This window comes from Polypterus senegalus, chromosome 1 (genome assembly GCF_016835505.1).
Source record: "Polypterus senegalus isolate Bchr_013 chromosome 1, ASM1683550v1, whole genome shotgun sequence".
Classification (NCBI taxonomy): domain Eukaryota; kingdom Metazoa; phylum Chordata; class Cladistia; order Polypteriformes; family Polypteridae; genus Polypterus; species Polypterus senegalus.
Window position 1 is genome coordinate 136,412,876 of NC_053154.1, and position 12,265 is coordinate 136,425,140.

The following is a 12,265-nucleotide window of genomic DNA, read 5'->3' on the forward strand; positions in this document are numbered from 1 at the left end:
CCAATAGCATTAGGTACAGGACAGAAATCGGGCCAGGTCAGGTCACACACCAGTCCATCAAGAATCCAATGCATCCACTGAATAGTATCATCACCAGACAGAGGAGCAGCTTCAGCAACAGATTGCTGTCACTGTCCTGCTCCACTGACAGACTGAGGAGATTGTTCCTCCCCCACACTATGCAACTCTTCAATTTCACCCTTGGGGTAAACGTTCTATCTACAGTGCATCCGGAATTTTCCACATTTTGTTATGTTACAACCTTATTCCAAAATGGATTAAATTCATTTTTTTCCTCAGAATTCTACACACAACACCCCATAATGACAATGTTGAGGATTTTGCAAATTTATTAAAAATAAATAAACTGAGAAATCACATGTACATAAGTATTCACAGCCTTTGCTTAATACTTTGTCGATGCACCTTTGGCAGCAATTACAGCCTCAAATCTTTTTGAATATGATGCCACAAGCTTGGCACACCTATCCTTGGGCAGTTTCGCCCATTCCTCTTTGCAGCATCTCTCAAGCTCCATCAGGTTGGATGGGAAGCGTCAGTGCACAGCCATTTTAAGATCTCTCCAGAGATGTTCAATCGGATTCAAGTCTGGGCTCTGGCTTGGCCACTCAAGGACATTCACAGAGTTGTCCTGAAGTCTCTCCTTTGATTTCTTGGCTGTGTGCTTAGGGTCGTTGTCCTGCTGAAAGGTGAACTGTCGCCCCTATCTGAGGTCAAGAGCGCTCTGGAGCAGGTTTTCATCCAGGATGTCTCTGTACATTGCTGCAGTCATCATTCCCTTTATCCTGACTAATCTCCCAGTTCCTGCCACTGTAGGGATGGTATTGGCCTGGTGATGAGCGGTGTCTGGTTTCCTCCAAACGTGACGCCTGACATTCACACTAAAGAGTTCAATCTTTGTCTCATCAGACCAGATAATTTAGTTTCTCATGGTCTGAGAGTCCTTCAGGTGCCTTTTGGCAAACACCAGGTGGGCTGCCATGTGCCTTTTACTAAGGAGTGGCTTCCATCTGGCCACTCTACCATACAGGCCTGATTGGTGGATTTCTGCAGAGATGGTTGTCCTTCTGGAAGGTTCTCCTTTCTCCACAGAGGACCTCTGGAGCTCTGACAGAGTGACCATCAGGTTCTTGGTCACCTCCCTGACTAAGGCCCTTCTCCCCTGATCGCTCAGTTTAGATGGACAACCAGCTCAAGGAAGAGTCCTGGTGGTTTCGAACTTTGTCCACTTACGGATGATGGAGGCCACTGTGCTCATTGGGACCTTCAAAGCAGCAAAAATTTTTCTGTAACCTTCCCCAGATTTGTGCCTCGAGACAATCCTGTCTCGGAGGTCTACAGACAATTCCTTTGACTTCATGCTTGGTTTGTGCTCTGACATGAACTGTCAACTGTGGGACCTTCTATAGACAGGTGTGTGCCTTTCCAAATCATGTCCAATCAACTGAATTTACCACAGGTGGACTCCAATTAAGCTGCAGAAACAAGGATGATCAGGGGAGACAGGATGCACCTGAGCTCAATTTTTCTGCTTCATGGCAAAGGCTGTGAATACTTATGTACATGTGATTTCTCAATTTTTTTATTTTTAATAAATTTGCAAAAACCTCAAGTAAACTTTTTTCACGTCATTATGGGGTGTTGTGCGTAGAATTCTGAGGAAAAAAATGCATTTAATCCATTTTGGAATAAGGCTGTAACATAACAAAATGTGGAAAAAGTGATGCGCTGTGAATACTTTCCAGATGCATTTTATCTATCTATCTATCATCATAGGGCCACTTCCATATACTGACGCCTGAAACACTTTGTACAGGCTACGTAAGGAAGAGTCAAAGAGATATGCATTTTTTAAGTGCTAAATGTCTATTATACTCATTAACTTTCAATAGGGTTAATTTTTATCTGCATTTAAAACACACGTCACATTAAGTAATGTGAACTCTAAGTATCCTTTTTAATAAAACCCCTGTGTGCGTCCAGGTGTCCGTGTGTGTGTCTTCTGGTGAAGTACGCATGCGCGGGGCCACACGTGATCAGTTTCTCCCTGTGCATTCCCTGTGCAGAGAGAAGAGAGAGAGACACACACAAGCGCATGCGCGAGAGAAAGACACACACACACACACAAGCACGTAAGACACACACACACTGTTCATTTTTTCCCTGTACTTAAAACTCGTAAAAAAAGTGTTTTTAGCGAGCGGTTCGTAGTTACTTTTCTCTGTTGTTCAAGGTTTTCTCAATGTTATTCAATGTTTTTACATTTAGTTCACTATTACGCTGTGCATTCTATGGTATAATTAACCTTATTTGTGCTTAAAAACTTAAAAAAATATAAATTTACATACAGTTCATACGGCCTGGAACGCATTAATTGTATTTACATACAATCCTTTGGGGGAAATTACTTCGGTTCATGACCAAATCGGGTTCGACCAGGGTTTTGGAACTAATTATGGTCGTGAACCGAGGTTCCACTGTATTACTGTCAGAGAAAATTACAGGCATTTTACGGAAATACAAACCGGTATTACTGAGAGAGAAAATTAATGGCACACAATAAAGGGACGCATATTACAGCCACATACAAGGTCCCTTGCCATTTAATATAGACTGTTCCAACTAATGTTTATGCACTACTGTTCTAGCACCCATTATTGTAATGGGCTTAATGTCTAGTTTGATATATTAGTGAAGAAGCCAAAAGTTTTCTTTTTAGTAAACATCTACTGCAAATTTTAGTTAAAGCTAAGAAAAAGGAACACCTGTGAGTGAGAAAAAATTGCTCCATCAATTCCACTGGTCATCAGACAAACTTAAAAAAATGTAATATTGTAGCACCTTACTAGGTTTTATCATTGCCTACCAACTCACATTAACAGCATTAAAACTTGTGGAGGATAACCCATTCCTCATAAACCATTGATAGTACACATAGCATGAAAATAACATGAAATCAATCTTAACAGTCCCATATAAATTACTGTTAATGTAATCAATGAGAAATGTCCAGCTGACAGTGGAGAAGAGAAAAATAAAAACTAAAATAAACAACACTAATGGAATGAATAAACTTCAGCAGCTCCACTATGGAATACAACAGGTAAATCGAAATTTTATTGACCCAATCCAAATGGTCACCTTTTCCTATACAAGTATTTCATAATTTCATAAACACAAGCTAAATTCCAAAACAATGAAAGAATGCACAATATCACATTGTGCTTTAACTTAATGTTATTGCAAACTGGAGACTTAGTCAAACTAGGGCTTTCTTCACAAATAGTTTACATGGCGATTTGTACTGCTGCCTTCAGATCAGTGTCCAACATTTGAACCTATAGGAAGCCATTTTACATGGGATTTTCGCCAAATAATCCAGTGGTCGGCTACTTAAGAATCCTGGCTTGAATCAGTTTATGGATTTGGGATGTGTGAAGTAAATGATGACAGTGTTGCCTCTGACCCCAACTGAGGTATGGGGCAAAGTTGACAGTGTCAGTGCGCAGGAGGGTAATGAGAGTGCATAGTGCAACATAAAATAAAGCCTTGGAAGATCAGGGTGGTTTTACTGTAAAGCGTCCAAGGAAGGAGAAAGCAACTATTACCACATTAAGTAAGTTTTCATAATTCTCCTATCATACATCCATCCACTTTCCAACCTGCTGAATCTGAACACAGGGTCACGGGGGTCTGCTGCAGGCAATCCCAGCCAACACAGGAACCAATCCTTTGGACTGTGGGAGGAAACCGGAGCGCCTAGAGGAAACCCACACAGACACAGGGAGAATGTGCAAACCCCACGCAGGGAGGACCCGAGAAGCGAACCCGGGTCTCCTAACTGCGAGGCAGCAGCACTACCACTGCGCCACCGTGCCACCCCCTATCATACATCTACTTCTAATAACAAAGCTGGTTATCACAATGCATCTACTTCATTAACTAAGTTGTTACTGTACATCATTTCATTGATTCTACCACAGTTCATTTGAAAGATATTTAGTTGATGCATTTTAAATATCAGTGCAATTTTACTGCATTTATAAGGAAGGCTAGCCAACTAAACAAAAGACGGTTTGTTTTTGAATATGGCTCTCACTACTTCTACCTATTTTTACTTTAGTCTGATTAAGTATGGCATGCTAAACAGAAAAGCTAATTTAGGAAGATACAAACAATCTATATATATAATTCACTAAGGCAAGACAACCATGGAAAGCATGCCGGAAGAGGCGTGGATTCACTAAGCTGCCGACAAGTGAGACACCTATGGCGCACGCAGGAAAGAGCCACGCCCACCAACTCCAAGACCATTGGATACGACGACAACTCGCAGGGCCACGCCCACCAACTCGGACGCGACGACACAGAAAAAATGACGTCAATTATATTCGTCTGTCGTAGAGGCCACATGCAGTGCAGGTCAGGTCAATGTCATGTGCATTGACTGTTCATAGAGGCATGTTTCTCGTGAAGGTGAATCGCCATATGCTGCGTGTGAAACGGTTTGCGAGGGGTATCCCATGGGATCCTTAAAACAATCCTTTACAACTGAGGTTGAAGCACAATGAAGTAAGCAGTCTTTAAAAACCAACTTTTCGGTTATGATGCATGACCGCGTGCACCATTGCTAACTGTTTTACACGCTACATACAGCTATTCGCTTCCGCGACAAACATGCGTCTTCTTAGATGCTCCTGCAGGAACACGGAAGATGTTTTCCTGCCCATCAACGCTCCTTTTTCACCGGCCGGCGCCTACCCTCGCTCTCTAGGCATTCACACTGCCTGCCCATTTGCCCGGATGCAAAAAATTCACCGACCACCCAGTTAGTCCCTTTCGTCTGTGGTAAGAATCCACATGCACGTCTGAGCCATGCGCCGTTTGTTATGCCACGGGTTCACTATTATGTTGTATTTTGCTCTCTCCAGAGTTCCATCTTTTCATTCACTTACTGTTGTATTCTCACACCAACCCGTTTTAGACATCCGTGTCTTTCCAGAAGTGTTTAGCATTCAATAAATAATTATGCATGACATTGAGCGTGTGTCTACCCAGCGCAGACAGGCATGGGTAAGCCGTTGAACCCCATTCGGGCTGCAAGCCGTGGAATTCCCACTAAATGTGACTCATACGCTCCCACTCAATACGTCCCTACCCTTTGTGCACACCCCCCTCCTACCGTGGTCGGGTATCTTGGTGGATTATATATAGAAAAGCAGCCAAAACCGAGCGGTATCCCATGGGGTCCTTAAAACATTCCTTTACAACTGAGGTTAAAACACAATGAAGTAGGCAGTCTTTAAAAAAAAGACGTTTCGGTTACGACGCACGCCTGCGTGCAGCATAGCAAACTGTTTTACACGCTACATGCAGCAATTCGCTTCAGCAACAAACATGCGTCTTCTTAGATGCTCCTGCACTTTGTTCACACCCCCCTCCCACCTCGCTACTACCGTGATCTGGTGTCTTGGTGGATTATATTTAGAAAGGCAGCCAAAACCGCACAGAGCAATGAAAAGTTCCATCTTTTCATTCTCATTCTGTTGTATCCTCAAACCCTCCCTTTTTAGACAACCGTGTCTTTCGAGAATTGTTTAGCATTCAATAAATAGTTATGCATGACATTGAGCGTGTGTCGTAAGCCGTGGGTAAGCCGTTGAACCCCATTCGGGCTGCAAACTAAGTCCCACTAAGTGTGACTCCTACGCTCCTACTGGTTGCGTCCCAACCCTTTGTACACACCCCCCTCCCACCATGCTAATACCGTGGTCGGGTGTCTTGGTGGATTATATATAGAAAAGCAGCCAGATCCGCACAGAGCAATGAAAAGTCTACGTCACTCACAGGTACATCTGGACTGTGTAAAGACGGCGACTTGACGAGTTGGAGGTGGGCACATAAGCGGGCAGTGCATACTGAACGAGAAATCAGCAGACTAGCATGACGAACGGAGCTGAATGGATGTCATTCTCCTTTCCTCCCGTTCTACACTCTGCGCCGTGCACCCCCATCCCTCCGTCTGGCCGGAGAAGGAGCGAGGACGGTGCGCCAGTTTTCAGTCACTTCAGACGATTGTGTGTTGGTTCGTTCCGTGCATTGTTACAATGTTGCTTTTCTTGCTGATTTATTACATTACCGATTTTTCAAATGTTAATTTTCTCCCTATGCTTAAAAATCATTAAAAAAACGGCCTGATTATGCGGCGTATGGTACGCCGCGGGTTGGCTAGTTATCTTTAATTATAATACTAAATTTGAGGAAAGGTGATTATTTCAAATAAAGAAGGCAGAAGTTTCATGTTTAAGGTGGTTATACTCATTGATCATGGCACCGGAGGGTGATGATATATTGCATGTTGATTTGCACATGCAAGTAAAAATCTGTACATGGGACAATATTGACCCTCTAAAGCAGGGGTGTCAAACTCCAGTCCTGGAGGGCCGCAGTGGCTGCAGGTTTTCATCCTAACCATCGTTTTAATTAGTGACCAGTTTTTGATGCTAATGAACTTCTTTATCCGTAGCTTTAATTAGCTTGACTCGGGCCCCTTAGTTGTTTTTTCCTTAATTAGCAGCCGGACAGAAATGAGACATAAAACAAGCAGGACATGACCAGCTCACCTGTACCCATCAAACAAAATCTGAAAATAAAGATGAAGGTCTCAGTAAGGTTGATCTCTCAGGTTACCAAAACATTTTAGGAGTTCTTAGAAAAAAATAGAATATCAACAGTTTTGGAAATGTCTGCTGTGGCAGAAAGAGAGCAGCAACAAGCTGTGGAATTGTATAACGGGTTTAATTAACAGCAAGAATCAGCTTCTCATTAAGGAACTGGGTAGGAGTTTGAAGCCCCAGTTTAGCTGGTCATCTATCTGTTGGCTCGTTTTATGTCTCATTTCTGTTTGGCTATCATTTAATGAAGAAAAGAATCAATTCAGAAGACTTAATCTTTAAGAACAGGGCTATTAAAATAGAGGGAAAAGAAGTTAATTAGCAGTGAAAACTGGACACTGATTAGGAAAAAGGGTGAGAATGAAAACCTGCACACACTGTGGCCCTCCGGGCCTGGAGTTTGACACCCATGCTCTAAAGCTATGAAATTCAATTATCAACTCTTTGCTTTGAAGCTCTTACTTCACATAACTCTATCTCTTGAAAAGACCAGGGGCCTCATGCATAACGACGTGCGTAGAATTTGCACTATATCATGACGTAAGCACAAAAGCCGGAATATGCTTACGCACAGAAAAATCCAGATGCAGGAATCTGTGCGTACTCCAACTTCCGCGTTCTTCCGCTACATAAATCCCGGTCAGCGTGAAAAGTAACACTCATGCACGTGCGTGCTGTCCCGCCCCAATTCCTCCCAGAATTATGCCTCTTTGAATACGCAAATCAGTATAAATAGCCCTTAAGCTCAGCCTTCTGTGAAAAGACAATGGGAAAAGCACGGGGGAAAATATAAGAATTTCAGCAAATACCAAGTGGTGGCAAAGGAAAGACATACTATTTGTTGATTTAAACCGTGGTATAATCAATAAAAGGAAGTTGATCGAGTGACATAGCGTGCTGGAGAAACTTGAAAGCTTAACTTCACAAAGTCGCACAGTGCCAGAAATAAAAAAGAAGTTGTCAGATATCAAAGTCGCTGTGAAAAAGCAAGTCATAGCCCATCGTCTGAGTGTCATATGAAAGCTTATTGGGGTACAGAGAAAAAAAGGCACACAGTGGGGAAAAAGCACAAAATGTCAACTTCAATCTCAAAATTTCCACTTTAATCACGTTTATTTTGTCATTAAAGTAGAACGTCATAAACTTCATCTTAAAATCGTTTAATTACCAGTTTCTCAAATCACATTGTAATTAAAGTAGCACGTTAAATGCTTTGTTTTCTATGTGATCTTCTATGTGCTCTATGTGTGTGAATCACTACTTGCTTCTTAAACCGGCTCTCTTCCTCCGACACAGAATCCATTACATTCGTGATATTACAGCTCTCTGAATAACTAAAATACTGAGATGTATACGTGATATCATTTTCATGATGATAGGAGTTAAAGCACGTTATTAAACATGGGTTTCATGGCGCAGTGATTGTATGCGACCTTCGATGAAATTATTTATTGCAGCAGTACTCAGGGGCTGCTCTAGGCTTGTGGCAGCCCTGGGCAGAGAAAGAATCGGTGGCCTCTTCGCCCGCCAATGTCAATATGGTATCTTATGCACGGTGGATGGCCACGTCCGTTGCAGACACTGCATAGCCGCCTCATGCTCATGACACAAGCGTTTAACTTTTGTCAAAATTTGTCTCAGCGTTTTTAGCTGTGTAGTTATTTTCTCTTTCTGTTTTATATTCAATATATATTGGCGTGGCCGCCTCTGCAGTCCTGCTTTTTTTTCTCCAAGTAACCGATCACCACACAATCAGCTCTGTAATAGACGTTAAGCCATTTGTAAGCTTAGCGCCGATTCTTCAAAACGTACAAGGAACATTGAAATATCTTCGTAGTACATGTTTAATTATTCTATCCTTCACGCCAGTCCCAGTGAAGAATTTAGATTATTTAAATGAAGTTAAAGTTTTATCTGTATAATATAATAAACATATTTTGCTTCATTTCATCTTAAAAATGATATCATCATCATATGTAAATACGCATTTTATAAAGTTGCTCAGGTTATGCAATATTATAACTGTAGTGCAAGTTTACAGTGAGGTAATTCTACTTAAAAGTACAGATAGTTCTACAAGAAGCAATTGATTGAGTACGTTTATAGTTCTTGGAATGAAAATGTTTCTGAACCGCGAGGTCTGTACAGGAAAGGCTTTGAAACGTTTTGCCGTGGCTGAGACAGCGTGTGCTTGATGCTGTATACCGATAATTCTCTTTCTGATCAGCTGCTGCTGTGATTCACACTCAGATACAGTGATATAAATACTCCGAGTGGTGCAGTGAGAGTAATATGGAAAAAGATGATCCGCTGTGGCAACTCCTAACGGGAGGAGCTGAAAGAAGAAGAAGAAAAAGAAAAAGAGTAACAACGCAAAAGCAGTTATGCTATTTGGAATACTGTGGCTATTCCCTGGACCATTATATTGTTACAAGTTAATTACAATCAGATGCATTACACTAATAAACAATATGTGATTAATTTCAGTGTATTTATAAAGCCACGTCAGAAAAGGAAAGGATAACCACACAGGAACAGTAGCACTGCTTTGACGCTGGGTACCGCCAGTCTGCAAAACCGAGCGGAGAACTTGCGTACGACAAGGTATGAGGTACCGTGGAAATGTGCGTGGCTTTACGCCAACTTTAGGTTTTATACATCGCGATTTGAACGTGGAAACGTTCTTACGCAACATTTCTGTGCATACGCACCGTTTATACATGAGGACATCATTGCAGCCCTAGAAAACTTGCTCCTTCTGTGGCATGCCATTGGCAATGTCCTACAGAAGAGTTAATGCCGCCATTGCCAGTTATGTTGTACAACATGCACAACATATTTTTATAGACAAAATATGCTACACACTAAGACAATTAATATTAAGCATATGCCTTAAGCATTATTACCAACATTGAAGGCAGATGTATTGAGAGAACATGTTAATTAAGTGTAATATAATTAGTTCAAGAGCATTGGAATGTGATTGATGTGTCATTGAAATGTGCAATGACATGAGATTTTCTGACTGGAGTCGTTAAAATGCCAACACCAAAAATGTCTGGATAGAACATATAAGTGGTCGAAATTTGCTGCAATCGTTGTCAATTGTCACACCATGTTCGTGTTTTATAAATCTTGACTTTTGCACTAGAAATGATTATGCACGTTTCCAAGTGTACACACATTTTATACATTAGGTCCCAGGGCTCAGACATCACCTGAAAGTACAACTTTTCTATCATGCACTTTACATATGCTATCCTAGTATATAAAACTACAGACTATTGCACCTAACTTACTAATGCTGAAAATATTATTCCGCCTAACAGTTCTTACTGTCAATTGACTTGTGCATACATTCAATTTATAATTTCATAAACTGATTTAATTCATTGGTATTTAAAGATTTTTTTCCATTCATCTGAGTAATTTGTAATGCTTTGAAATATATTATAGGTGGCATTCTCACAGTGAGAAATCCTATGATGTTTTTCAATGTGGAAAATGCTCTATAAAACTATGTCTGAATTCATCTGGTGAACTTAATACATTAATACATTTGAGAACCCACTGTCTTCATAAAAGTGCCATGGGCTTGTAAAAACTAAGCATCCTCACAATACCATAGATATTTTCGAATTTCAATTTGGCATATACCAAGCAGTGTAAAAATGAAGTGGGTCCACTTTTTAATAAATGTGTGCTCAATCCAATGTAAAGATGATACATTAAATATAATTTAGGCACAAGTGAGGAAAAGTGAAAGTGATTAGCTTCTGTACATGCATTTCATACAGAGATGAACATGACTACTGCAAGTCACAAGTTCACAAATTTTCCAAATTTTTCCTTAAAATTACAGATGCAATTATGAAAGATCAATGTGAATGTGTCATCAAAATAAGCGCGTTTTCTCACTGATTATTCATATGAATAAGTCTATGATTTACCTGAAAAAACAAACGCCCTGCACTTATACAAGTCTGACCTTCAATTTTTCCTCCTTAAGATACAGTATCATGTACAGTACTCTCCACGCCTGTGCTTTCCCCGTAAATGAGGACAATCCCACTCAATCTTGCAATCGTGCTGCACATTCTGTCTCCCGTAGTCACGCACACCCGGCAAAGCTACTCCGGTACCCATGGCAACGAGTAGCAAAAAGGGAGGACTGCTTCCTGGATAACCAAGTTCGGGCACGCTGGTGGAAAGTGTTCGTGCCGCGGCCTGCTGCTTCAATCACTCACTCATTCTCTTGTTTTGCTACAGTTTAAACGCTCCACTCAGAGAGCACCACAAGCCACGCTGGCAGCAATGTACACGTGAAACCAAATTTCCTGTCAACTGAAACAACTGACACTGCCATCATTCGGAGGAGACGATCTATTGCTGTAACAGCTCGGGCTTGCTTTTCGCCATGTTGGACTATCCAATACTAGTTTGGAAGCCCCGAGCCTATACTCTATGTGTGGGTTTGTGTTTTGAGTTGGTTTGGGGGCGCGGTGGGAGGTTTTATACTCACAGCACTGCACGTAAACGAAGCGCATTTTCCAAGGGCTCTCCATTTCCCCCTTCGTGTATTTGCGTGGCAACGGCTTGAACCAGCTTTCAGCACCACCACGCGTTAGGTCGTCCTCTTCCATCGTCTCCCCTTCCTTCACTCAGTTATGTTTTCTAACTTGTCCGTCTAACCTGGTCCGATAATGCTGCATGCACGTTATGAGATGACGCGGCGGGGACGAGCTTATGCGCGCGCCTGTGCCTGTGCCGTTGTAGCAGTAAGGTTGTGAAAGAGAAACATGCCGTCAAAATACAGAGTGCGCTCGTGTCAAGAGCCCAGTGACATAGAAATTGCAATGGCCTTTACACTGTTAAAACAAGGTTAGAAGCAAAAGATGTTTTAGTAAGAGTGGATACTTAAAGATTCATATTTCCAGGAAATCTTTGCGTGACTTTTGCATAGATAGTAGGTTGCTTTTAAACTTTAAAAGCAAAGCATGCCTGCTGGTACAGAATGTAAAACTCTGAAGGAATCGTGACACACTGACTAAAGGGCTCGACTGGAAGGCTTTGGAGTATAATAAAGCTGATTGTCTTCTTTGGTGATCCTGAGTAATTCACTTAATATGTATAAATATGAAAACAATTTCACTATATACTTGGAGAAATCGCAGATGGATTCAAAGAATGTATGCTGTATGGTAATGTGACAATTATATGGTAATCAGTACCTGCAAACTCATATTTTCTACGATGGCCTTCACCTAGACAGAAGTGGCCCTGGGCCTAGCATAATTGGCACTTTAAATAATGCTGCCTCTTTTGCCCCACTTCCAAATTTTTTAAACAGGCATTAGACAACACACTGAATCAACATACAATACATATTGTGATACAGGCTTTACAATGCATTGCATCCACATAACAATAAATAATTTAAACTATTTCTGGAAGTAAAATTAAATTGATGAGCTTTAAAACAACAAAACAAAAAATAGGCATTATAAAACAATAAAAATGTACACATTCTTCACCTCTTAAAAGTGTTTTTATTCAGCTTTGGTACAGCA

General features: G+C 41.2%; 1 protein-coding gene across 1 annotated transcript in view; it reads right to left on the reverse strand.

Moving 5' to 3' along the window:
* The window catches only part of si:ch211-51h4.2, a 411,729-nt gene extending 400,270 nt beyond the window's left edge, over positions 1-11,459 (reverse strand). The window contains exon 1 of the mRNA XM_039758852.1: positions 11,218-11,459. Coding sequence (XP_039614786.1) covers positions 11,218-11,338 — 121 coding nt within the window. The 5' untranslated portion in view covers positions 11,339-11,459. The remainder of the gene's footprint in view (positions 1-11,217) is intronic.
* Between the last annotated feature and the right edge of the window lie 806 nt (positions 11,460-12,265).